This window comes from Centrocercus urophasianus, unplaced genomic scaffold, assembly GCF_019232065.1.
Source record: "Centrocercus urophasianus isolate 14NV4802_14NV808 unplaced genomic scaffold, USGS_Curo_1.0 seq_30, whole genome shotgun sequence".
NCBI lineage: Eukaryota > Metazoa > Chordata > Aves > Galliformes > Phasianidae > Centrocercus > Centrocercus urophasianus.
Genome location: NW_024884867.1, coordinates 5,502,837 through 5,529,641, shown reverse-complemented (window position 1 = coordinate 5,529,641; position 26,805 = coordinate 5,502,837). Strand labels below are relative to the sequence as shown.

General features: G+C 45.3%; 1 protein-coding gene across 3 annotated transcripts in view; it reads left to right on the top strand.

The window, feature by feature from the left end:
- The window catches only part of GRK3 (G protein-coupled receptor kinase 3), a 43,438-nt gene extending 17,095 nt beyond the window's left edge, over positions 1-26,343 (top strand). The window contains exons 3-23 of one of the 3 annotated variants that reach the window (XR_006170545.1): positions 3,803-3,876; positions 5,886-5,987; positions 6,358-6,432; positions 7,556-7,617; positions 8,265-8,316; positions 8,892-8,983; positions 11,502-11,601; positions 15,218-15,296; positions 16,066-16,196; positions 16,682-16,776; positions 17,514-17,621; positions 19,352-19,418; positions 19,628-19,728; positions 20,229-20,295; positions 20,477-20,572; positions 21,655-21,817; positions 22,395-22,531; positions 23,508-23,621; positions 24,042-24,195; positions 24,290-25,251; positions 25,364-26,343. Coding sequence is in view for 2 of the 3 variants with exons in the window: in XM_042828721.1 (XP_042684655.1) it covers positions 3,803-3,876; positions 5,886-5,987; positions 6,358-6,432; positions 7,556-7,617; positions 8,265-8,316; positions 8,892-8,983; positions 11,502-11,601; positions 15,218-15,296; positions 16,066-16,196; positions 16,682-16,776; positions 17,514-17,621; positions 19,352-19,418; positions 19,628-19,728; positions 20,229-20,295; positions 20,477-20,572; positions 21,655-21,817; positions 22,395-22,531; positions 23,508-23,621; positions 24,042-24,195; positions 24,290-24,327 (1,907 nt within the window). In the remaining variant the exon portion in view is untranslated. Of the gene's footprint in view, positions 1-3,802; positions 3,877-5,885; positions 5,988-6,357; positions 6,433-7,555; positions 7,618-8,264; positions 8,317-8,891; positions 8,984-11,501; positions 11,602-15,217; positions 15,297-16,065; positions 16,197-16,681; positions 16,777-17,513; positions 17,622-19,351; positions 19,419-19,627; positions 19,729-20,228; positions 20,296-20,476; positions 20,573-21,654; positions 21,818-22,394; positions 22,532-23,507; positions 23,622-24,041 lie in introns of all 3 variants that reach the window. The other 2 variants (XM_042828721.1, XM_042828724.1) reach the window with 2 other exon arrangements.
- The last annotated feature ends 462 nt before the right edge of the window (positions 26,344-26,805 follow it).

Here is a 26,805-nt window from a genome sequence, read left to right as displayed (position 1 = left end):
CACTTCAGGTCTCTTTGTGCCTGAATGAGGAATCATTGCTTGTCTCCATTCTGGAGCTTTTAGGGGGTCTCACTTATCCTACGCTACGGCAACTGAGCGTGTTTACTGTGCAGAGCGAGACTTTGAACCTGGCTGGGTATTCTGGGACAACGCAGGCTGGTTCGAGGTGCTTACATGGTTTAATCATAGACCTCTGTCCCTGACTTTTGGTGTCTGAAACCCAGACCTGTGACTGAGATTGAAGCACAAGGCGGTTTCCCAGCAGTTCTGCAGGATGGCTTTGCTGGAGGCGGGGTGGCCATCCCTCTGCTTACCTTCCTCTGGGTTCTGTTGGGTGAAAGAAGCCAAACAGCAGAGATGGGGAGAGATCTGAGAGGGACTCGGGGGAGAGACCTTGATTTAAAGTGCCCACCGTGGGTGTTGCGGAGCTCTGGGGACGCAGCAGTAGGACCCAACCATCCAACTGCACACAGGTGTCCCCACGGGCTCTGGTCACCTGTTTATTTGCAGCACGTTTAGTAAGGATTTGGAAGCAGCTTGACATTTTTGTTTTCTATTTTGCTTACTGGAAGGAGTCGACATCGGCATGTTGGACCACGTTCAGGTCTGCTGTAAATAGAGGCAGCCTCCTTTCAGTCTGTGGCACTGCGAATCCCTGCACCAGGGCTCAGCTGCCTATTTTTAGCTCTGCTGACTTACCTGGCTGCTTCTGTTTGCTTTAATAAGATTTTTATTTACTCCCGTTCAAAGGAAATTTGAATCGGATACTAATAAAGTTCCAGCTCAGATTCGATAAGTAGTTTGATGCGAGGCTGTTTTATTATGGAGTCCCTCATTAGTTTTATGGTGGTTATTCTGCTCTCTGTATGAATTGAGGACGGGGACGTGGTGTGATGAATGCAGGGTGACCTTTAGACTGTGAGCGTGAGCGCTGTGTCGGTGATGGGGCTTACTGCAAATAATGGCATTTGGCACACTGTGCTGTGCAGGATCATCCATAAGAAAGAAGTGAGAAAAAAGCAGTGCTCAGAGGCTGGGAAGCCATGGCCTGCAGTGAGGTACCCTCTTGTTCTCTCACGCGTCTGCATTATTAATCCCATCCATCACTTTGTTCGTTACCAGTTTCTTTTTCCTTAGCAGCCACTGATCTGGTGGTTGCAGCAATTATATAGCCTAGAAGGAGAAATCTTGAAAGCAAAAAGCTGTCAACATCTTTATTTCATAAATAATTGCTGGTTCCTTTTAGCTGTTACTTAATGCTATCATTTCTTTAATTCCTGCTTTCTGCTCTGGGTCCCACTTGCAGCGCGCAGCTACCGGTGCTCATTGTGCTCTGCGTCAGCTCTGCCCGAGCTCCTTAGAACTGCTGTCACCACTCCAGCACTGCTCCTGTCAATTAGTTGTGCTATTATCTGAAAGCTGTGCTTCCTGGCTAATAATTTTTCGCTCAATCTCAGAACATCAGTAGGAAAAAAGAGATCTCCTTTATGCTGCGGTGGAAGTGCAGCTGGCTGATGGAGCAGTGCGTGTTGCAGGCTGGTGGTGCCTCGTCCTTCTTGTGGTTTGGTCATAGCATAACTTCTGAAAAGAGGCATAAATGGAAACCTTCTTTTGTAGGGAGATCGGTTCTGGGAAGCAGTGTGTGTTCTGCTACTGGTGGCCCTGAAATAACAGCAGTGCTGGGATTGGCATGAGGTGAAATGCAGCATCCCTTGTTAATGAGAAGCGTGTCTCAAAAATGCTTCTTAATGACTGTATAACGTGTATGAGTGCAGTATGTCTTAGCAGACACACATAAATGCTCTGACCAGTGGTTTTTTCAAAGGAAGAGAGAGAGAGATCTATTTTTACGTCGACCCAAGTAGCATTTCTGAACCGGGAACGAATCGACTTCTTTTCCCTCAAAAGAAAATGGTGGAGAGCTGATAGATGAACGAGCTGTCAAAGTTCCCAACTTCTTTTGGATGTGTCTTTTTTTCCCCTTTCCATCGCAGTGCAATTAAAGACAAAAGCATCTCCGTGAGAAGCTGTGAGCAGTGCAGCAGGCTGTCATTGCTCCTCGTCCCCTGCCCATCACACAGGGCTGCAGTGTGGGCAGCAGCAGTGCTGAGGGGTTGTGCTGCTGTGTTTTCACACCCCTCCCACAGTTGCCTTTGTGGGTTTGTTTTGTTTGTGGGTTTCGTTGGTGAGCAGCCAGCGTCTGGGAACACGCCAGGGATTTTTCTTTCACTGCATTCATCGCTGTTTGTGCCGCTCTTTGGTCTCTTAATTACACAGCTGCAATCTCCTTTGGTTCGTTGTCCAAATAGAAGTCCGGTCTATTTAGCGTTATTTTGCTGTGATGTTTCGATCATGTGTAAAAGAAGAGTTAATGAGCGAGCTTTATTTCCATGAGTGCCATTTGTGGAGATCCAGAAATGCGCCGTTTTTTGTCCTCAGGTTTGCTCCAGATGGGGTTGATGGGATGTTTCCTGTGCAGACAGTGGGCTGCAGGGTAATCTGTGCTTTGGGACTGCGTTTGCCATGCGTGTGATGCTGCTCTGGGTGGTCATTGCAAATGGCTTTCAGGGAAATGGCAAACTCCTTCTGTTTTCATAAAAAAGAAAATCAACAGCAAACCCAATTGGCTATAAAGTAGTTCAAGAATGATTCTTTTTTGGTGAGAATAATTGGAGAGTTTAGAGATTCTCAGAAGATAATTTCTTAATTAGATTTCTGGCCTTATTTAGAGAACAAAACCCGGTTTGTATGATCATCCAAATATCATCCTAATCAGCCAAGTGAGTCAGGGAAAGCACTGCATCCGTCTGGTCATCATCCCTTCTTTGGTGTCTGTTTATGGCTACACCAAGGGGTGCCCATGAGAACAAGCTCTGCTAATAGGAAATTTAGCTTGGGATCCAGAATTAACCAAGAAGCTTTTGGTTGTGCATCAACGTGGCCTTCTGTTGTCTGCTCAGTGTTGGTTTTCATAGAATCATAGAATGGCTTGGGTTGGAAGGGAGCTCAAGGGTCATCAAGCTCCAACCGCCCTGCCGCAAATTCAGGGCCCCCTGTAAGTTTAAATGACAATGATGCTGAATAAAAATAAAATAGAGCAGAGTGGTGCGTAGCTGGGTAAGTTGAAAACGAGCACTTTATGCCCTGGTGTATATGGATGTGTGTATCTACTGAGTGATGCTTTGAAATACCAGTGTCAGGCACAGGGTTTGGATGATAGGTGCCCACACTGCCTCTGTGGGGCAGAGCTTAAAGCACTCGTAATGGAAAAGGCTCCTCAGCGGGCTGCAGGGGCCGTGCTTTAAATCACTTGCAAAGGAACTATAAAGGCTCTGATGTAATTCATGGCACTGTAAAATCCATTAGTGGTAACATTAACCAGCAATTGTAAAGTCAAAATGTTGAAGGAGTTGGTTTTTCATCGCTAAAGCATGGAACTCCAGTACCAAGAAGCAAAATGCTTGAATAATATCTGGTTTTTACTGTGAAAAACGCCTCAGAGATCAGACAGGGAAGAGGAATGGAGTATTTCGGTGTGTTGTATAAACATCTCCTCAGTTCCTCAGCAGGTATTGGGATGTGCTTTACGTACCCCTGGGAGATGAATGAGTTGCACGGTGGTTTTCTACTCAGAATGCTGTGAAGTTGCTGGAGAATCGACATTGCTCAGTTGTGGCAATTAGGGATACTTACACAGGTGCATGCAGCCCATGGGGCTCCCAGGCGTTGTCTGATAGCAATATTAGAGCAAGTTGTAGCAATGATACATTTTTTTCTGATTTTTATTTTTTTTTCCCCCCAGGATTTTTGCTCTTTAAAGACTATTGCATGAATGAAATCGATGAAGCCGTCCCTCAGCTGAAGTTCTATGAAGAGGTAAGCTGCACCCTGCAGACACTGCCAGCACAGCACATGGATTGACTTGACGGGTCAACAGTTGGACAGTGGGTTGATGGTTGGAGTGGATGATCATAGTGGTCTTTTCCAACCCTAATGATTCTATGGTGGTGGAGAGGAGGAGGATGCTAACGGAGATCGAAGTATCTTTGGGTTTATTGCTATTTTCCATTGTGAGTTGCGTGCTTTTACTGTGGGTCACCTGAACTCTTGCTAAGAGCTCAGTTGTCAACTGGGTTCACCTCGGCTTGTAAAGGATCTCTGATAGCTGAGAGTTAAGCCAGACCCGTTTTTGAGCAGTGGAGTAAACTTTTGATCTCTGCTGGTGAAGATGATGATAAATCTGAGTTCTTCTACAAACAGAGATGAGGCGAAAGTAAATAACGTCTGCCAGCTCCCAGTGGAACGAGAGCAGTAGATTCCTGCTCTCGGAAAGATCTGAAAGCAAAAGCAGAACTTGTTACTACAGCTGACGTGGGACGTGAATTCATATCCACTGCATGTAGGGAAGGATTTTTGTGCCTCTGCAAGGGACGCCCGCGTGCTCCTGCTGCGTTCAGCCCCTGCCTGTTGCTAAGTATAGCAGTGAGGTTTGGGTGCCTTTACAGTGCAGCCTGTGTTGCTCTGTGCTAATTAGAAGTGCTGCCTGAGATAACCCTGTGTCTGGAGTGCTGTCAGGCTGATGAGTTACAGTTGTTCTTGCTCGTGGGCTAACAGCACAAATAGGGGAAGAGGGATCGGCGTGGAGACAAATCACGGGCGATCCGCTGCTCCCCCACTCAGTGAGGCACTGCTTTCAAGGAAGAGGGATCTTCTTTTCCCATCATTTCCATCTTTTTCTATGCTGAAGATATTGCTGTCAGAAGTAATCAGGAAGGCGAGTTGCAGCCGATTGTTTAGCAAGATATTTTTAGCCACCTCTTTATCTTTGAAACAATGTGAAATTGTATTTTTAGGTTATTAGCGGAGTGTTGCTTAAAAAGATGTTAAATGCTTTGTCATGCACTTTCGGAAAAATCCTATTGAAGATATTTAAAGAGGTTCATTACATCTTCTCCTGTGATGTGCTGGATTCTTGAGCTTTTCTTCCCGATATATTTGATTTACTTGCCACACTTATTACATGTGGAATAATTTGAGTGCATTGCCACATTAAAAATCACTCGATGCAGAAAGGCTCCGTACTCCAGGGATCACACATTGCTGTAGCTTAAGTCACGATCGAGCATTTAAGTGGATGAGTGATTCATCCGGATCGGTTTCAAACAAAAAAACACAAGGAAAAAGAAGGAAAAAAGAACGTCAAGGTGCTTGAAAGCTAATGGCAGTTCTTGAAAGCTTCTTTATCAGCTGCTGTGTGAAGGTGAACTGGGGTTGGCAGGGGTGTCCCTGCAGCTTTGGGGTGCTGTGTCCGTGGGTTATGCTGTCTGTGGTGCCCATGAGAATGAGGCTGAGCTCAGGTGATGCACAATGGGGCTCCTCTGCTGCTTCTAATTGTTTTGAGGCATGGCATTAATTAAAAACAACGTAGCAAAGATGTTTTGTATCACTATAATTATAAAATGGTCCCAAGGGGGAAGAGGTCAGAGGTGGCAGTAGAACTGCTGCCTAATGGCAGGCAGCGAACACCAGGGCTGGGCTGGGGGTTTCCTTGGCTTCGTTCTGGGCTCCTCAGTTCCACCTGTGCATAGAGCAGCTCCTGAGTGATGCTAAAACAAAAGCGAAACTGAGCTGAGGGAAACGCACTGCAGTCACACAGCTGTAGGAAATGGAGCTTTGTGGGAATTTCAGGCAAACGAGCTTTCTTGCTTAAGAAAAGAATTGGGAGGGAAACCTCACATCACGTGTAATTGTGGTTCTACGTGTCTTAACTAAGAAAAAAATGAAGATAAGCAAAGCTTTAGCCGAAGCAAAGTCCTTCATTTGCCAAAGACCTGAACGGTATTAAAGATGTGCTCATGTGATGGGCCCTTCCTCTGGCGTTGCAGATCAAAGAGTACGAGAAGCTGGACTCCGAGGAGGAGCGCCTGAGCAGGAGCCGCCAGATCTACGACACGTACATCATGAAGGAGCTGCTCTCCTGCTCCCACGTGCGTAGCCCTCCGTGCCGAGAGCAATCCCAACCCGTGCCGAAGTGCCACCAGAGCCAGCACAGGGCCACGTCTCCTCCAAACGAAGCTTTTGCTCAGTGAATGCTTAGGTGTTGCACTGGGAGACGTGGTTTAGTGGGAAATATTGGTGGTGGGTGCGCGGTTGGACTGGATGATCTTAGAGGTCTTTTCCAACCTTGGTGATCCTATGAACCCCCTTGGCGTGCTCTCAACTAAAAGAAAAGTTGGGAGCATGATTTACATTGCATTATGTGCATTTTTTCTGATGTTTAGAAGGACGGCAGCTCTGTGACCGTAAAGGAAACATTTCCAACTGTTTGAAATCTTTCTCTGTCTTCTTTTCCCAAAGCCTTTCTCCAAACAAGCTGTAGATCACGTACAAACACATTTATCCAAGAAGCAAGTGCCAGCCAGCCTTTTCCAGGTGAGCTTCAGTCTGTTGACATTTCTTTCACTTATTTGACAGTAAGAGACGTTGTGCATGGAGACAAATGTGTTCTTACAGAGACAGAATCCAAAGGTACTGCTGAATGTTCTCTGTGATAGCAATACCGGAATGTTTCTCTCAGCTGAACAAAAATTATAAATTACTGTTCTTTCCTCCATTTGAATACAGAAAAATGTGCTATTCTGGCCCACTTTCTGAGTTATTAATCTCCAGTGGTTTTATTTAGTTTAGAAAATAAAGGAGTGAGATGTGAAATACTTTTGTATTGTTGCACTGCAATCCAGATCGACAAGAAACAAGAAATTCAGATTTGTGCTCATTTTTGTAGGTAAATTCACAGTTTGTTTGTGCAGATAATAAACCTCACCCATCATGGGAGTGTTTACAAGCTTACACTTCTTTGATGTCAATCTTTGTGAATATTGCCCCTGCCTGGTTGTTTTTACTGCTCAGTGAACTGTTTTTAACGTGGCAATTAGGTGAAGTGACAAACTGATACCTACATTGCTTGAGTTACAGCTCCCTGCTAATTGGGTTGGGATTTGAGATCTCTGCGTGCTGGCACACAACGTGAGGAAGCACTTCTGCTTGGACGAAGTCATTTGGGAACTGAAGGTGCTTCCATACTCAGGAGAGAAGGGCAGAGGATGGGCCCAGCAGCTCTGGGCAGTGCAGAGCAGGGAGATCTGTACTGTGATGGCTTTGTACTTGTTAGCCATTTATAGGGGCTGCATGCAGGGATCATTCAGCTCTCCCCGAGGGGAACACAGTGTTTTCTAGCTGGTGACAATATTTTGTGTTTCACTTCAGGGCACCTGTTCAGGTTCCTAAAGTTCAGTGAAGCTGAAATGCTTGCCTCAGCTTTATCCAGGGAAAATATAGGAAGTGCTGCTGCTGCACAGGGCTGTGTACAGTGGGTGCAGAGAGCTCTTCATCTGTCTGGGATTAGGGTTGCTGCAGATTGCCAAGTGGCTGAGATTGGTGAGAGCTGCAGGGAGCCAGCTCCAAACCTCAGTGTGCCAGCTGTGTGTGAGAGGTGGTGGTGCATGCCCAGCTCATCATATGCTTACAGTTATGTGTGCCTCTTCATCCTTTGTAGCCATATATAGAAGAGATCTGCGATAGCCTCCGAGGGAAAATATTCCAAAAATTTATGGAAAGGTATGGACATGAGCTCTATTATGTGAACTTTCCATCTGCCGTAGTAGACGTTCAGATCCCTTAAGTATTGCTGTAAAATAAGCTGAACGTGCTTAGTAACCTTCATTTAATCCTTAGTTAGCACACCTTACGAACGACTCCATAGAACTGTTATTCCTTGTTTTGAAAATAAAGACTAAATTATTTATGTGGAAATGGGAGACTGCTTTTTGGCAGCAGCTTGTGCTGCTTATTTATGTTTTTCCTACGTTAAGTTAAAAATGAGTTGAAAACGTTCCTTGGGGGGATGCAGAGGTTCATTAACATAAATTGAGCTGCCTCTGTTTGCTTTTAATTACATTTCCCTTTATGCCATTTGATTGTTGGTTAGTTCCAAAGTTAGTTGTTTTCAAAAATGAACGTTGACATCTGCAGCGATGCTCTGAGCTGATCGCTTTCTCTTACAGGGATGTAGGACATGAGAGATGCACTGCCCAGTAGTGGTTTTTGTGGAGGGGGTGGGATTATGGTTGCCTAAAAGCAGGCCTGTGTTGGTGAATGTCACAGCACACCGCATTGCACATCTCCTTTTCAGTATCAGAGTTTCAATGCTTTCTATGATACTTTACACAGGAGTCTCAGATAACTTTTAAACTTCTTTTCTACAGTGACAAGTTTACTAGATTCTGTCAATGGAAAAATGTAGAGCTAAATATTCATGTAAGTACTTACACATATATTTATCTTGTCAAAGGCTGATGCGGGGAAGAAAATGTTCAGTTTTGAATCCTGCTTCTCAAAAGGCCTTATCAAGTACAGGGAGTGTTACTGATACGCTGCTCTATTCTTAGGCATGCAGTCCTTGCAGTTCCGTTTGGACGTCCCTTCTGCCTGCCCTGAGCTGACAGCTTTGGGATTGCTGTGAGAGCTGCAAGAAGCTGAGCTGCTCCGATTGTTTCCCCCTCTGAGTCCCACTGCAGCTGCAGCACTGTCCCAGCACTGCCCTCAGCCTTTCTTTGGCCTCAACCATTGTCCCTCTGCAGTGCTCCTTTGTGGCTGTGTAGGAGCAGCATCCTCTGCTGCAGCTCTGTATGAGTGAGGCCATCAGCCTTTAACCAGTGCAGGCTCAGGGCTCCTTCTGTAGTACTTAACACAGTGGTGCCTGCAAGTACACTAAAATACAAAGAATAAAGAGCTCCTTTTCCCAAAACAGTAAATGCAATATGAATGACAACAGTTAAGCCTCTTACTGAAATAATAAAGTCTTCCTTTTTTTTTTTTCCTCCTGCTTACAGCTGACCATGAATGACTTTAGTGTACATAGAATAATTGGAAGAGGGGGATTTGGTGAAGTGTACGGTTGCAGAAAAGCAGACACTGGAAAAATGTGAGTATATACACATGCTTTAAAGATAGCTGTGAACTCTGATCTGTGCAAGGAAATCCTTCTGGTTACTTCACACAGAATCACTGCAAAGCAGCATTGCATGGCTGCTATTTCCTTCTAATTAGATTTGATCCCCAGAGGTTCTGATTCCTGGATCATCGTTAAGCTTCGTTTGCTGTTTGATCCTGCTGTGTGCCATGCAGCAGGGCTCCAGGCTAGCACCACTCGTAAGCATATCCCTCATTTAAATGGTCCTGTCAAAATCAACGGAGGCTGCACATGTGTTTAAAATTAAGTGTGTGCTTAAATGATTTCCTGGCCCAGCACCTCACAGTGCCAAATGATGTTTGTATGAAAACATGGTGATGGTGTGAGGTGTTACTCCCCATCTGCTGAAGGTCCTGGTACCTCATTGGTGCTCACGGAGCACTGGAGGATGGCAGAGGAACACAGACCACAGCACTGCTCGGTCTGCAGGGTCATCCCTGGGCAGAGGCTGCATGTGCTATTGTACATTTGTGTAATTGCATAAGTTTCTGCCCTGATGGGTCCATGTTTCCCTGGGAAAAGCAGTGATGCTTGCATTTGGAAGAATGCAGTTCAGTGTCGGATTTTGTTTAACAGAGCTCTCAGTGGGAACTGCAAGATCTTTTTCTGGTCTCACCATTCATATGCTTGTCCTAATCAACAGACTTCAGTTTCCAGGCATAAGCGTCCCATAATGCCCTGTTTTGAACGTCTGGGCATTGATTTAACAAACTGTTCTCAATATGGTTTGTTTTTTTTCCCCTTTCCATCTTGCTCTTCTCCTAACAATTATAGCCCAGGGACCATCTTTACATGTTTCTATCCTACCCAAGCATGGTATGTTTGGAGTGCCACGTCCGCAGTTACAGCTGGCTTCACTGGTGTGTGTGTGTTCTGCATCTCAGTAATAATAAAGTTCTGAGCTATTAACCAGTGGAAGGCATCTTACTGTTACCATCGCGCTCAGTATTTTTGCAGTGACCTCAAGTACTGATATTAATACTGCTACTAACGATACTGTCTTTAGTCTTGCTTTGGTACCTTTTTTTTGTCCTTATACAACCCATTAATTTGTCCATGTACAAAAATAAATGTTTTATTCAACTTGAGCCACACTGAGTAGGCATCTGCCCAGACAGGTCGTTCTCACATTCCCAGCCATGTTCACGTCCAGGTTTTGCTATGGCTGGAGGTAGGCAAGCCTCAGGACTAGCAGGGGAAGCAAAGGCCAGCTTTCTCAGGTCTAAATAGTGCAGAAAGGCCAAGTGCGGGGAAGCCAGGCTCTCCCAGATTCGAAGCTAGATGAGGTTCAGCTTCTGGGTAGAGGTTTGGTTTAGTTCTTTCTTAATCCAAACCTGTTTGCCCGTCCCCAATCCAGATCCCGACCACTCTAGATGGCTGCCTCTGCTGCGCTTACTGCCTGCAAGGAGCTTGGGAAGCCAGCCCACAAGGTAAACGCCATCGGTGTTCACTAACCCACAGACACACCTGAGGCTTTTTCACGTCACCTCCTTCTAGGGCGTGTAGCTAGGGGCCAGATCCAGCTGAAGGAGCAGCTGGAAGGAGAGGGAGAGCAGACGCTGGGGTGAGGATGAGAGGAGGATTCCAGCCGTGCGCATGGAGCTCAGCGAAGGGCAGCGTGTGAGGCGTTATTTATAGGCAGCGCCTGCCTGCTCAGCAGGAGCACGTGCTGCGAATACGTTCCCAGTTTTAGAAACCCAGATGCCAGCCTGCTTGCTCTCACTCTCCCCACTCACACACAACACGTGCATGGCGATCATGGCCTGCGATGCGAGATCCGAGCTTGGCTTACACACGGTGGCCTCATCCTAAAACCCACAGCAGCCCAGCGCTAGGGATCTCCTGTGGAAGAACACTCCTGTCCTCCTCCACTGTCAGACAGTGGGCCCAGAGCATCGCAGCCTCCTCTTGTTTGGCAGCTGTGAGGGTAACGTGCTTTTTGCAGCAAAGCATCACTCATTTTTATAGCACAGGTTGCAGAAGGTGATTAAAAAGCTTTCCTATACATTCCTTTGGAGTAGAGAACACATTTTAAGCATACATATATGTGAAACTCTGTGTGCACTCAAGATACTATTTTTCTGGTGGAATTTAAACTGCCAGGATTAAATGGAACCGTGAGAGGGTCTCTGTAACTTAATTCATACTGCAAATCCTTGCTTGTAGCTATTGCTAACTGGATATGTGACATGTAATGCCTGTGGTTGTTTGGCACAGAATTGTCTGTTGAAGCACATTTGTCTGTTAGGAGGCTTCTGTTGGAAACGTTTTAATTCTGTGAGATTTCAGAGCTGTTTTTGTTTGGCCATGACTCTTGGTACTGATGCTTTTAGTACTGGGTTGAAGTGTTTGAATTAAAGAGCCTGCTTGCAGGATACATTAACAAAGCATTGTGTAACTGCAAGTTAATCATACTGAATATAGGAGGAAATCTTTTCTGGTTCTTGTTCTGAATGGTTATTATTTTCAGGTATGCAATGAAATGTTTAGATAAGAAGAGAATCAAGATGAAGCAAGGAGAAACATTAGCCTTAAATGAAAGAATTATGCTGTCTCTCGTCAGTACGGGAGTAAGTATTATTATTCCTTTTTATTTTTGCATTATGACTGCTACGTGTAAAACATGTTCCAGCAGTTTATCTGTGTGAGATGTGAGAGTTAACCTACCCTCACCCTGAGCCCTCCCCATTGATTCCAGCAGTGTGGCTGAAGTCAGAATGGATTTACTTGCTTGCTGCTCAGGTACAGAGCCTCAAGGAGGTTCCCATTGCTCTGCTAATTCTCTCTCTCACTTAATCCTCTCAGCGTATCAATACTCATCTTTCATGTATTTGTACTTGAAATATTCCCAGCATGTTATTCTGCCTTGTAAACAACATTTCCTTTTCTGCTGTGGTTACAGAATGGAGAACACGAGATGCTCTTTTAGAGAAAAAACTTCATTTATAGTTCTCCCTCCTTTCTCTGTGGCTCCAGTGTTATCCAACAAGTTCAATATCCAATGTCCATTTAATTGTTTTATTTACATGAGCTGTGTTGCTGTAGAGGTGTAAAAGTAAGCCTGCCCATCTAGCTACGAGCCTGTCTAAAATGAACTGTGCTGAGAGCAGGCTTCAGGGTGCCAGAACCTTCCAGCATGCTGTCCTCGTTAAGCAGAATTGCAATCAGCTTGTGTCACCATGGTTACGTGTGATGTTGGTAAAAAGGTTAATTTTCCTCATAACGGTTGCGTATGAATTCAGCGTTTGGTTCTCAGTTCAGTGTAAATACAGCCCCTTGTTGCAGCCTGCTTGAAGGAAGGAATGAGGAGGAACTGCATGTGATTCTCTTGTGGACTTGCAGGACAGCAGGTGTGCAAACACCGTGGTGCCTGCAGTGCAAGGCTGCTGCTTGAGCTCGCAAGACAGCGCAGAGGAAATGCTCTGAGATGAGATCTGTATTTTGTGGAGATTATTTAAATCCTGATTTAGGCTCTGCATTATCCAGAAGGATTAGCAAATGCTGATCCCTCCCTTTTTTTTTTTTTTTTTGTTTAAATTTCACTTGTGGTGCACTGAGCATTGTTTAATGCAAGCCCAGTGTCCTTGCTGTCCTCTGCCAGCCCCAGGAGCCTCCAGGTGGGTGTATCCCCCAGGCAGCCTGAATTCTTGTGCATGCAGTTGGGTAAGTGCTCCAGGACAGAAGCCTGCCAGCCAGAGCTCTTCTGCTGTCAGGTGATGAATGCAGGGATGAATTGCAGCTTGTACAGCGGTGTCAGGAGTCCAAGAAGGTGGAATTCTGCTGTGGAGGCTAGATAAGAAACCTAGGCAAATTAGTAATCACTGTCTTACTGACCTCAATTTGTGACTCGTTTGGTCCGGTACTGAATGTGAATTTTTGTGTCTGAAGATTGAAACAGAAGAGGCTGCTGGTGCTGCAGCTCGTTGGCTGATGTGATGCCTCGCTAGTCACATAGCAGCAGCAGAGCAAGAAGAACCATTTGTTGTTGTTCTGTTAGGGCTCATCAGCTCATTAGTGGGACTTCTGCATTCTGCAAGAGCTTGAAAAGAGAGGCTTCAGTCAAAATGCCATCCATTCAGGTTAGCTACACCTGCTGACGCAAGAAATGCTGGAGCAGTTTGAATATGCAGGATGGAATAGCTTTGAAAATGGCAGAATGAGGTGATTCATTCTGTGTCTGGCTGCAGGCTGCTGGGTTTGATGGCGCCTGCCTTCCCTGTGGCAGCTCTGTGCTTCATCTTGGCACAATTAGTCATGTAATGGGGAATCCAGATGTCTGCAGAACACACAGTAACAGCTGTGCAGATTACACAGATGTCTGTGTAATCATTTTAGTGAGCCCACCTCAGATTTTGGCACTCACAGTTCCTTCTTGAACAGAGAGCTCCCCAGTCCAATGCATCGGGACAGCTTTGTGCTTTGCAGGCACGGGAGCTGCCTGGTGAATGGAGCAGGGCAGGAATGTTCTTCCTTGGGTTTGTGTGTACTGATGGCTTTAGGAGCCTTGGTTATGCTCAAAATGGAGTCTGCCCCAAAGCTTATTGGGACCCCTGTGGGGTTCTGGGGTTTCCACCAAACCATGGGCAGTTCCTTTTGTGTGAGGAATGTCTGTAATGGCACTTGCACCAATGTTTCTCTCTGTTAAACAATGAGAGGAGAGCCATTAAATGAGGAATACTTACACCACAGTGAGTGATGCACTGCGTTTACACTTGCAGATTTAATGTATTCCATTAAAATCTGGGCATGTTGTCTGCTGGGATAGAAACACCCTTGGTGTGTGTTATGGCGTTTAGATGTTGCCACTAAATCCTCTTGGATGGTTTGATTGCTGCAAGACTTCAGCCTGTTTGGGTGCGTGTTTGAATGATCACATTGGCTCAGAAAAGTCAAGCTTTTGTTCCAAAACTTCATTTGTAGCTGCAGTAGTGCAGTCTGGGGAGGAATATGGTGCTTAGAAGAAGTCATGTCTATTAGCTGCCACATTGCCTTGCAGCCCAAGGCCACCATGTAGTGCTGCTGTTGAACTGGGAAGCAGAAAGCTTCTGTGAAAGACTCCTAGAGCTTTCACTATCAGTGCTGCAGTCATTAGCACGTGTCAAAGTTATATTAGGTCATGCTGGTGCTTCCTGCATGGTGCTGTGTTTTCCTGCCAGCATCTGGGCTTTGGGCCTTCAGATGTTGGATTTATGGCCCAGTCCGTGTGTTTGGAGAGCACAGCCCCCTGTAGGGTTTGTTGTAGGATACAGCTCTGGCTTTGTATGGCCTTAGGGAATGCCAACGAACTAACAGCCATCCTATAAACGAGCTGCTTGCACCATTGCCTTAATGAAGAGGGGAGGATTTCAGCTTTCTGCCCTGGTTCTTTAGCGTGTGCGTTTGTACAGGTGACTGACAGTAAGATGTTGATCCAGCTATACTGCTTATAGCTGCATGTGTTAAACATCAATGGGAAGTGCTGAAAAGCATTGGGAAGTGGGATGCAGCCCACTGTCCCTCCCTGCACCTGGCTGAACCCATGCCCTGTGAACCTGACTGCAGGGCTGTGCGTGGTGCTGAGCTTGCTGTTCTTGCTTCCCCTGCATTCCATGAGACAAGAGTTGTGATTTCCTTCCTAGTGTATTTCTGTTCCTTTTGCTCATCTGCTGCAAACGCTGCCGGGAGCTGAAGGGCTCAGTGGGTGTCAGGGCTCAGTGCTGTGCAGGCTGCACCAGTGCATGGGTGAGGACATGGTTCCCTTTCCTTTGGGATTCTGACTGCTGGGAGTTCTTGAAATCGTGGAAATGGGAAATGGTGTGCAGCCTTTAACTTCATGTGAACAGCATTACCTTCCCTTTACTTTAATGTGTATTTCATGTTAATCGAGCACAAACTGGGGGAAGTGCTTCTAGAATACCTCTGCCTCTGTGGCTGGAAGTGTTTGGAAGATGGTAGTGCCAGCTGTATTTTGTCATTCTTTGGCTCCTAGCAGCTTTTTAACTTTCATATTGAAATGAGAGAGCAAAAACTTAAGATCTCTAAACCTTGAGCAAAGCATCACAGTACCCAGATTAGTAAACAAATTGCTTTAGAAAATCATTATGACTATTGGCAAATATCACAGGAGAGCATCACGTTTGCTTGTGGCTTCTGTGAGTAGCAATGTGTTCATCACCTGATGTGAACCCTTTGCTCCTTTCCTTCTAGGACTGCCCTTTCATAGTGTGTATGACCTATGCCTTCCACACCCCTGACAAACTTTGTTTCATTCTGGACCTGATGAATGGTAAGCAAGTCTAAATGGAGATGGTGATGGTATTACAGAAATGTTGGCAGGAGGAGTGGCTGAGATCACGAGGAGAATGAGGGGAAAATGCACTGAGCTGCAAAGCATCAGCCTGTGAGCAGGAGGGGTCAGCAGACCTGGAGCAGGAAATGCAGAACGCAGGTTGAAAAATCTCCTTTGCTCTGTAACATTAACGGATTTAAACAGATATCAGGGAAACTGGTAGGCTGAAAGGCTGGAAAGTGAGCAGAGCTCAGGTCCTGCAAGGGATACAGACTGGTTTTGGTGTTTTCTGTGAGGATTCTCATGAAAATCGCAGCGATGTGTCAAACTCAAGGTGATTTAAATCTGTGGTGTGTTCAGAAAGAGTTTTCTGGGGAGGTTGGGTGTGTTGGTGGTGTGCAGTCACTCGCCCAGTGACATTGCATTGTGGCTGTTCTTTGATGAGGAAGGTGTGAAGACATCCCAGCATGAATGTGCTTAGGCTAATTAGTTCAGTTCACCACTGGACTGCATATACAACTGCATTTCTCTGGCTCTGGTAATCCCTTGCACTAAGACTCAGTTGCTGGATTAGCTGAAAGCAGATGTGAATACACAGCTTCTGAAATGGAGCTTCAGATGAATCCCATTTACTTACTGATTTTCTCAGGTATTTGGGGTCTGGTCCCTTTGTGTTCCTCGGCGTATTAGAATCCACAGAGTGCCCCCCGTATCACAGTCTGCCAGTGAGACCAGGTTTGACAGCTCTCAATTCTCCCACTTTCAGGAGGAGATTTGCACTACCACCTCTCCCAGCACGGAGTGTTTTCTGAAAAAGAAATGAGGTTTTATGCTACTGAAATCATCCTGGGCTTAGAACACATGCACAATCGCTTCGTTGTATACCGAGACCTAAAGGTAATGGTTAACACAGGGACTGCACTCACACAGGGGTTGCTACATAGCAGCAAACGGAGTGCAGAGAAGGATCTTATCTGAAATCTCTTCTTGAGAAGGATATAAATTGTTTATGGCTGGCTAAATTTTCTCATAATGCTTCAGCAAACTGCGCTCTCATCCTGCTTAGCAGGCCTTGGGGATGCTTCCTTGGTGCCAGAATGAATCCCGTGCAGTGTTATTCATCTCACGTCTTAATGATGCTATTAATTCAGGGAGTGTACTCGATGTCTGAGAGCCCTGATAGAGGAGCGTGTGTGACGGGAGCCTTGTCTGTTTTATTCTCTTCTGTTCTGCTTCAGCACTTTGTAACGTCCCAGTGAAGGTGATGGTAGTGCTCTGCTGGGATGTGGGTTTTATCTGGGAAGTGTCAGTTGCATTCAGTTTGTAATTCCATCAGCTGAGAAATACCAAGCAGTAACCTTTCTGGGTTCATGCGTTTCTAGCCTGCAAATATCTTGCTGGATGAACACGGGCACGTGAGGATATCAGATCTGGGGCTGGCCTGTGATTTCTCCAAAAAGAAGCCACACGCAAGTGTGTAAGTATTACATATGGGAGCTCTTCTGCACAGTCATTGCTAAATAAACTCTTTGTGTGTCTTCAGTATTTAATGTTGCCTAAAAGGAAAAAAATAACACTTGCGTGGCACGGGCTCCATACCACAGCTGAGATGGGGACTCTTAATGGGGCTTTCAGGCTCTTCTTCTGCACAGTTGTAGCAGCTGCTGTGTAGGCATGGCTGGAAAATGACACATCATTTCAAGATGATTCATTGTTCACAGAAGATAAGAAACTGAGTTGAAGTACAGGATTGTTTTAATTGTCCTGAGTGGACAATTAAATATTCTGAAGCTGATGGAAAAACAGGGTTTGTTGTGCCTGTTTTGGGATTTTGTTAGAACTGAAGGCAGGCTGTGTTTCTGCTCTTTGGCATCAAGTTGTAACTGGGGCCTGAATTTCTTGTGTTGCCTTGGATTACCTGGAGTATTTTGTTTGTAGGTCCTCATTTGCCCCAGTTTAGTCTCAGAAATTATGCAGAAAAGGAAAAGTTCATCCTGTCGTATCTCAAAAGATGTGCAGCTCAGTAACTTCTTTAAAAAGCTCTTATTTTCCTGTTGGCAGTGGGTGAGAGCATGCATAAGAATGTACAGCCAAAGTAAAGCAAACAAATAAATAAATGAAAACACGTTTAAAATTAGGCCATCCTACTGAAAAAAAGACTGTCTTTTTGCTGGCTTGGTTGCAATCAGCATCTTGTTTCCTTCTGCTCCACAGAGGTACCCATGGATACATGGCTCCAGAGGTGCTGCAGAAGGGAACGGCGTACGACAGCAGTGCGGACTGGTTCTCATTAGGCTGCATGCTCTTCAAACTTCTGAGAGGGTGAGTGAAGTTTCAAGTCACGTATGCTTATTTCTTTTAGCATGGGCCTTGTTGCCTGTTCTTTATATTACTAGCATCTTTTAGCTAAAATAACTTGCATTATGCTGAAGCTGGAGAACCCATTCTTGAGTCAGTGGCAACGGCATTACTTTTACCTGTTCCCAAGCCAACTTGCCATCCTTGCAAATGAGAACACATCTGCACCTGAGATTAAAATAGGGTTTTTTTTGCTTCTAAACTAAGTGAAACTCCAACCCTGCTTCCTGTAATAGATACAGGTTTGGGGCAGTGAGAAAGGTGGGAGCTCCCATCTGCTTTTTTGATCTCTACTGATAGACCGTTTGCTTAACTGTTGGCCATAGTATTTTGGATGGTAAGTTACTCATTGCTTAAATGTACCAACAGCTTTGTCAAATTAGGGAGTTCGCTGTGTGCTTAAGGTCTTCTGTTAAGGTGAATATTTTTCACCTGTGATGCTCAGTCCTTCCTCTTGTTTCTAGATAAGTTGTATTTCAGCTTCCCTTTCGAGCGGCGTGGGCACGGGGCTCAGGACATCCGCTGGCTCTGGTGTGATTCCTCTTGCATGTAACTCGAGGTGGTTGATGAGAGAACCAGCACCAGAACCAGCACTCCCTCTCACCACAGGCACTGGGCTGGAAAGTGGGGAGAGCTCAGTGCTGTGATTGCTCCTGGAGGTGGTCAGCCAGAAGCCAGAGTGTTTCGTGCTACAATCTATCCTTCTTAATCTGTTCTGAAGCCAATTAAGCAACTCACATCCCAAAACAAGGCTTGGGCATGTGATACTGTTTCTTGGGGGTTTAAGAAGTTTAATCTGGCAGAAAATCCTGCCCACAAATCCACAGTGAATCATTTGTTTCCCTGATCTGCTCCGAACCTCATCCAAGCAAACAGGGCTATCAGTTACTCATTTTCTCATGCTTTGTTACTTATCACGGCTGAAAACAAAACCGAGGTGTGCCGTGTCCATCAGGTCACTCATCAGAAATGAGAGGTAATGCTTGAGTAGCTGGTGCCCAGCTGAACCAGTTTGCCATGCTGCAGCACAGTGCTTTGTGACAGTTAACTGAGGTATTGATGGGTGAATGACATTTTAGTTTTGAAAAACAGCATTCCCACCCGTTGGAGACAGCTAGGGCATCAGGAATATATATCCTAAATCCAATGAAAACATCTCAGTCTGAGAATGCTCTGCTTTCTTTCATGTTGCTATTTAAGTACTGCATGCTAAATCTGCAATAGTCGGAGGGCTAAAAGGAAAAAGGCAAATTCAAAACCAGAATGCTAAAGCAGGAAATGGATAAAGCCAGTAATTTACCACATGCCATCAAATGCCTTCCCAGTCACTACTGTTATGGTGATTATCTTCTGTTTTGTCTACTTTAAGATCTTGCTTCATTTTTTCCCAAGTAGATCAGCGGTGAGTTCTGTAGGTCGTGCAGATCAGTGTGTTTAGATAGTGCTGTGGCAATAGCTTTGCTCTGGTTAGATGGAGCAGTTCTTTATTCTGGGAAGCACAGATGTGATCGGAAAGGAGGGGTTTGAAACAGCATCTTTGAAATGGTTTGTTGGATTGTTCTGCAGGCCAGGATTGGTGAGGTGGGAGAATGGGACTAAAAAGGATGCTACACTCTTTCCTGGGGTGGCCACAGCTGCAATAAGCTGCTATGTTACGGCTTTGCATTCATGAGTGCTTTTTCTTATTTCTACAGTCACAGTCCTTTCAGACAGCACAAAACCAAAGATAAGCACGAGATCGACCGGATGACGCTCACCGTGGTAAGGGTCCTGGTGACAGATGCAGTCACATTCCTCTTGTTTTCTAAACACCCGTTTCCTCTCAAAGAGGAGCTGTACAGCCTCCTTTCTGAGAAAGCGTTTACACATGGAGGAGCTGTTTACAAACACTGACAAAGCAAGCTGCTCTCCTGTGTGCCGCAGGCAGAGTGCAGCCCTCCTGTAACCAAATGTGTCTTTCTGTGTCATAGAACGTGGAGTTACCAGATTCCTTTTCTCCTGAACTAAAATCCCTTTTGGAGGGGCTCCTGCAGCGGGACGTTAGCAAGAGGCTTGGATGCCAAGGGAGAAGGTAGGTGTGGAGTTCTTGTACCGCGGCCGTTTCAGTTTCCTTTGGTTTGGTCAGTTTGGTTTGGGGTAATTTCCATCATTAAAGACTTTTTTCCCTCCCCCCAAGTTCTCTGCAGTCATACTTATGTTGGCCTATCAAAAGCAGCTGCTTACTTTGCCATAAAGTTAGTATAATATTTACTGCAGTGGAATAAGTTGTTATTTAGAAGTAATGTATGTGATCTGACATTAGAAGAGAATTGTTTGTTGTTCAGAATCATGGAATACTATAGAAGAACCAGGTTGATGGTTTGCCAGAGCTACAGAGCTGTTGCCAATGTTTCCACATCAAAGTTCTGTTGTTTGTATAGGAACACTTTATTTCTTTTTTGAAAGAGAAAGCATTTTGCTGCTTATTTCAACTAGTGGAAATGCTTGACCTTTGAAGGCTTTGGATTTCTCAAATCCTTTTGGTTTGAAAGCCCCTTCATTTTATTGACTGGAGTTATTTTTATTTTGCAGTGCACAAGAAGTAAAAGAACATCCTTTCTTCAAAGGGATTGATTGGCAGCAAGTATATTTACAAAAGGTAAAGGGCTGAGAAACTGTAACTTATTTGTTAAAGCAGTAAACATGCCATGTGCCTGAACGGTCAATGCATAGAACACTGAGTATTCCTGTCCCCAGAACAGGTACTTGCTTGCATAAGTGCATGCATTTAAATAACATCCATTAATTGGTCTTGACATTATGCTGCTTTTTCTTTCTAGTATCCTCCCCCATTGATTCCTCCCCGAGGAGAAGTAAATGCAGCAGATGCTTTTGATATTGGGTCGTTTGATGAAGAGGACACTAAAGGCATTAAGGTATACAGCTTTAAAGGATAGGTGAAGAATGGCACTTTGTTCTCCTATCCTTCTTATGTGTGCATGCTTCTCAATGTACAAGGGACTGTCTTCAAGTTTTAAAGGTAATCCATGCTCCTATCAAGTGGTAGCATGGGCTGGTTGGCTGTGGGTTTTCATTCTAATTTGCCAAGTCCTTGTGTTGTAAGTGCAGCTTGGCTGAGGTCTGCTTTCCTGCTTGTAGTTTTACTATGATGAAGCAGGTTGTCCAAATGGGCTGACAGCTTTTGGGAATCACTCAGTTTTGCAGTGATATGTAATAGTTTTAAGCTTTAGAAAAGTGGTAGAAGAGATCAGAAGAGAAGCGGTAGAAGAGATTCAGCTTCTGATACTGTTCAAAATCTAATGGAAATAACACCAAAGGGAAAACCTGCAGCAAAAGCTGCTGTGCCCTCTCCTCTCATAGCTCCCATGTCCCTCGTGGGCTTTGCCATGTGTTCCCCAGCAGCCCAAACGTTGTTCTTATTATTGCAAAAGTGAGTCAGGAGGGAAACAAACCTGATAAGCAAAAAAGCCACATGAGCTGCTCACTGCCTAAAAACAGATCCTGCCCTTCAGTGTCACCTGCTGCGATTGCAGGAGTTGGCACAGAAATGATTTTACGTGTTTCAAGAGAAATGCAGAGCTCTGGGATGTTTCCTGCAATTCTGGAATGCTGTCATTCCTTCTACCAGGATTTTTGTGTGTGTGTGAGGAGGAAGATTTTAATGCAGTGAGGCTTTTTGTTAACAGCAATTGAAGAATCCACCGTTTGCATTTACATGATGATTGAATGTAAATATATGCCATGCACATCGAATGTAAATATAATGGGGCAGGTGAGTAGGGCTTTCAGTGAGAGCAAACCAGGCAAGCTTGGAGCAGGTGGCCTATTCTCACTATATAATTTAAGATCAAGTTAGTATCCATGCTTTCTCTTGTTGGCAGCTGCTTGTGCTGGGAGGTCAGGGATCAAAACACCTGAAAGCTGTGAACTGCTGCGGATAAGAATGGTAGAGCTGACTAAAATGTTGATTTCTTTTGTGTCGTTTTCCTCTTGCAAGTTGCTCGATAGTGACCAGGAGTTATATAAGAACTTCCCACTGGTAATATCGGAGCGTTGGCAGCAAGAAGTAGCAGAAACTGTTTATGATGCAGTGAATGCAGACACGGATAAAATTGAGGCCAGAAAAAGGGCTAAAAATAAGCAGCTTGGCCACGAGGAAGGTAATCTATCAAATACTCTTCTCTACATCTTTTACTGCTAGATAGTAATTCATGTGTTTGAGTTCCACACAACAGACTCCTATATTACTGTCACTCACCAGGCATTGTTAGTATTCATGTAGTCAGTATCATATTCTTCAGACATTCCTTCATGTTTTGAAATGCTCTATGATGACATAATGTTTTGGAAAGCCTTTCTTAATATCTTTTAAAAATGATCATCTGCAGCCTTTCATCATTTTGTTTTGTGGTGCTTGCTCAGAAAGGGGTTGATTTCATGACAGAGAAGTGGGGGAATAAAGCAGGAGGTCCTCCCAGCAAGAGGGAAGTGCACCACAAGGCTCTGAACTGTGGGTGGCAACGTGTAAATCTTTTAATAATAAGTCAGAGAGCTTTTTAAGGACCAGATTCAGTTCTTGGTTAACCCCACTGCAATCTCATCAGCTTACGTAATGAAGTCAGAATTGGCTCCATGCGTGTGGATAGCGAATGGAGTCACCGCGCTCGGGGCTTTCATCGACGCAGCACATGTGTAGGGTGGCTTTGTTTTGCCTCCTGACGTTTCCTCTTTCGATAGATTACGCCCTTGGGAAGGACTGCATTATGCACGGGTACATGCTGAAGCTGGGGAACCCATTCTTGACTCAGTGGCAGCGGCGTTACTTTTACCTCTTCCCAAACCGACTTGAATGGCGGGGAGAAGGAGAGTCACGGGTGAGTGGGGGCACATGGGGGGGCAGCAGCTCCTGGGGTATGGAGGCACGTGGGAGCTGGGGCGGATGGAGAGCTCACACTCACGCCTGCATCCCTGGAAGGAGAGTTTTGTCCGAGCGGATTTCAGCTCAGGATAACTTCCCTTGAGTTTCAGTTCAGTCAACAGGTAGCTGCAGTGCATTGAGGAAACATCAAGGTGACTCGAGAGCCCTGTTTGCTTTGTTTTGTGATGTTTTTAAGGAATTTGGTAGTTCACGGTGTCGTTTTTCGTTTAGGTCCTCTGGACTATTTATACAAAAAAACATAGACTGGTAAGGCCATAACTGCTATAGCATTTTGTTTCAAAGAAAATGCTATAGTAACCTTAGCTTAGTCCAGCTGTGACCATGTGCTAGGCAGATCATCTGTATGTGTAGTGAAGTAGGGGATTAGAACTCGGGGATGTTCTCATCTTACGGTCTGTGGGGAGAGCTTTGCTGCAAACTGCCCTGTGTTTGCTTCTTTCTAAGTATACGTGGTGCTTCAGTATTCCCTCTCAGGTTTTTGATGTAGTCAATAAAGTTGCCTTCTTTCTTTTCTTTTAAACAGCAGTAATACTTGGAAAAATATGTAAAATGATTTGCAACTCTCTGGAGAGAAAACAGTGAATATTTTGTTTGTAGGCCCACCTATTTGTAAATTCTTATTTCATGCTGTCATTACTGGCTTTTTGAGCTCGCATTTGGTTGTCTCTGTTTAAGCAACCAAACCCCCTTGCTAAACCTTTCTCTTACCTTGCAACCTATTTTTAATTCATGACTCAGCCTTCAGAAGTAAAGGATGTTTGGTATGACAATGCTATTATGTTAGTAAATGGCTGTTAGTGTTCGTAACTTCATTCATGGATATAGGCTGGAAAAATTTACCGTTGGCTTTATTTGATGGGCAGTGGCTTTCTTCAAATAATCTCCCTGCTTTATTTTTGCAAACACTACAGCAAAACCTCCTGACAATGGAACAAATAGTGTCTGTTGAAGAAACGCAGATTAAAGATAAGAAATGCATCCTGCTGAGAATTAAAGGAGGAAAGCAGTTTGTCCTGCAGTGTGAGGTGAGTCTCGTGTTTTTCGGTAGCTGTTAATCAGATGGCTTACATGGGATAGAATGACTGAACATTTTTTCACGTCCTCCTGTTGTCCTTTGCTTAAGTGTAGTTTTTTGTAGCAAACCTCATCCTAAAGGAACTAGCAAGTTCTAGATTGGAAAGTAGGAAACCTGCAGCTGTACTAGCGTGCATCAGTGGATTTCAGTGGCACTTGGGCCAGAAAGAGCTGAGTTTCGTAAGTAAAAGCTTCAGAACTTCTCTACCCATCTGGGGCAATGGAGGAGCAAAGGGCTGCGTGTTTTCAGTATCCAGAGTTACTCATTGCTTCAGAAAATTGGAGTAAGCTGCTCTAAGCGTTGCCTAAAAGAGAAGACGGTGTTGGCAGGTTTACTACCAAGTGCCAAACGAGTTCTGTATCTCTTTCAGAGCGACCCAGAATTTGTTCAGTGGAAGAAAGAGCTGACAGAAGCTTTCACTGAGGCTCAGAGGTTGCTGCGCCGGGCGCCCAAGTTCCTCAATAAATCTCGCTCCACAGTCGTAGAGCTCTCCAAGCCGCCGCTCAGCCACAGGAATAGCAATGGTCTGTAGGAGGGGGAGAGAACAAATCTCGCTTAGGGAAAGCGCTGCGTGAACATGTTGAGTTTCACAGAATCCTTATGAATTACTTTGTGCAGCCCTGGAAGTGGGATGTGCTCAGAAGAGGAAGAATTAGATGTTTACAGCATGGGGTAATGTCAGAACTCTGACTCTGGAGGTGGTGAAGTCTGGAACAACGGCAAGTGAATTCATGCTCCTAGCAGAGGTGGAAACCCTCAAACGTAGAGGCTGCATTTTGCTCCCATGCATTCCTGCGCCCTGGCGGTGCCCGGAATGGTCCGTTACGCTGGAACTACTGATGGAAGGAAGCTGTTGTCCCTGCAATACCCTTGTTTGGTGCATACCAAGCCTGGAAACTGCAATGGTTACTGCTAGCTAGGGTTACACGTGTGTGTAATACCGAAGAACCCCTCAACTTTGGAAGGAGCTGCAGACTTGCCCTGTTGGATCACCTTTAATCTGTCGTGTTGCCATGTCCTTCCCGGCCGTTACTGCTGACTCTATAATAACCTTTCTCCATACTGCTGATGATCAACAGTGTGACTCTTATGCACTTCAGAGTACTGAATTCTAACTGTCCTGTGGTTTAAATGTTATTGCTACTTCATGGAAACGTTGAACTCAGATTATTCACTTGGTTTGTTGTACTCACTAAATAGTAGCTACCACCATTTTGCTTCTTCTACGTATATGCAGTACTATAACTGACACAATAGAGTAATAATTGGTGAAGAGGAATTTATGGTAGCTTCATCTAGTGCTCTGTTGTATAAACTGACTGTTTTAGCACAGTTTTTAAAGAGCAGATTCCTTTTGACAAGTTTACAGCGAACATAAAGACAGTTCTTTTCCATTTCAGGTCAACTGCACTTTTTAAAAATTAAAAAAAAAAAAAAAAAAAAAAAAAGAAATTATTCAAATCCAATGCATTCTAGTGCATGTACTGGGTGAAAAGGCCTGGGGACCTCGGTACGTATTCCGGATGGCTCTTCTCTTGTGGGACGTGTGGATCTTCTCTGTTGTGCACCACACATGGCAGGTGTGTGCTTGTAGCATAGCTAGCCCAGGTGCTCCCTGCAGCCGAGCTCAGGAGGTCCGTGTGTGCAGCACACGGCTCGGATGGCAACTGGATTTTTACTTTTCTTTCCTAGAGAAATCAAAACGTCCACGTTGAAAACAGTCTGGGAAAGCTGAGGATGGAACGTAGCAAATGAGCTGATCAAATGGCAGATCTGCCCGAACGCTGCTCGAGACATCGGTGGTGTCATGTGGAAACTCTTAACTTGACAAAATGAAGATATAATCTCTAATTGTTAGGCAACTCGAAGCGTGTGGTGGCCGCCTCTCCCTGGTCGCTGTGGTGTCGGGGCTGAGTTTGAGCTTTTTTTCCTCTTTTCTTGCCATAGAAATCACTTTCTGCCCTGTCACGGAGGCACAGCTCTCACAGTACCTGCAGGTGGTGAGAAATGCCTCTGTAAGGGAGGCTCCTGTGCCCTTGCATGAGAGGGAGCCCCTCACTGCTGCCGTGTTCCCATGGAAGGAGTGGTGCCCTTGGGAAGGGATCCCTGAGAGCCAGGCGGTCTCTTGGTGCGTGTTTTTTCCCATTTATTTTTTGAGTTACCCTGTGAAAGGAGTACAGAATTCACCAAGCTTGCTGGTAAGAGATGCTTAACATCTCTGCATCCTCAGGAAGGAGCAATGCTGGTATTTACCAATGGTTGGGATGGAGAATTCCCATCATGCTGGCACTAACTGCACACTGGGCATGATGTTCTTCCCCCAGTGCCATGCATGTTTCTTATTGGGTTGGAAAGAAAACTCCAAACAAGATCAACTCTACTCTCAGCTTTCCCATAGCTCATTCGTATTGCCTCAGTTCATCACGGGTCCCATTCAGCTCCTCTGGGCACTTCCCAGACGCAGTGCAGCAGAGCTGTGCCAGCAGGGGAGCGCTGCCCCAGCACCACTTTGGCACCCACTGACACCACAGCTGTCAGCAGGAGTGCTTGGCATTGATGTCTGTGGGTGTTTGCACAGAGCATGGCGTTGGTCACTGGGGACGTGAGGAGCAGTGCTGCTTTGTATGCATGGTGACCACAGTATGGCTCGTTTCGTTTTGTTTTTTTTTCAAGTTCAGGGAAGTAAAGATAAAAGAAACCAGAGCTTCGGGCATCAGCAGAGCGAGGCGAATGATTAAGCACAGGTTTTTTTAACAATTAGTCTGACAGTCCCTTTAAAAAATGATCCAGACTTAGGAGGACTTAGGCACGCAGGGAATAGCTGCTTACATTGCAGCACTGAGAGATGCTAGATAAACCACGGCGGGCGCTCGCTGACGTACCCACATGCCTCCAGCACCGCAGGGGTCGTCTGTGGTTCTCTGGGTCTGATTGTGTGAGCTGATAGCATGGAGGCATTGGGCTGTGAGGTGGCTGCAGGGTTTGGATGTGTGCTTGCTGCAGGTTTGGACTCAGGGGCTTTGATGGCAGACTGTCAGTGTGTCCCAGTGCTGCTGGCATAAGCTGGGCAGTTCTCTCCAAACGGAGTGGGTATTTTGTGCATGCGTGGGACTGCTGAAGGGACTGCTGAAGGG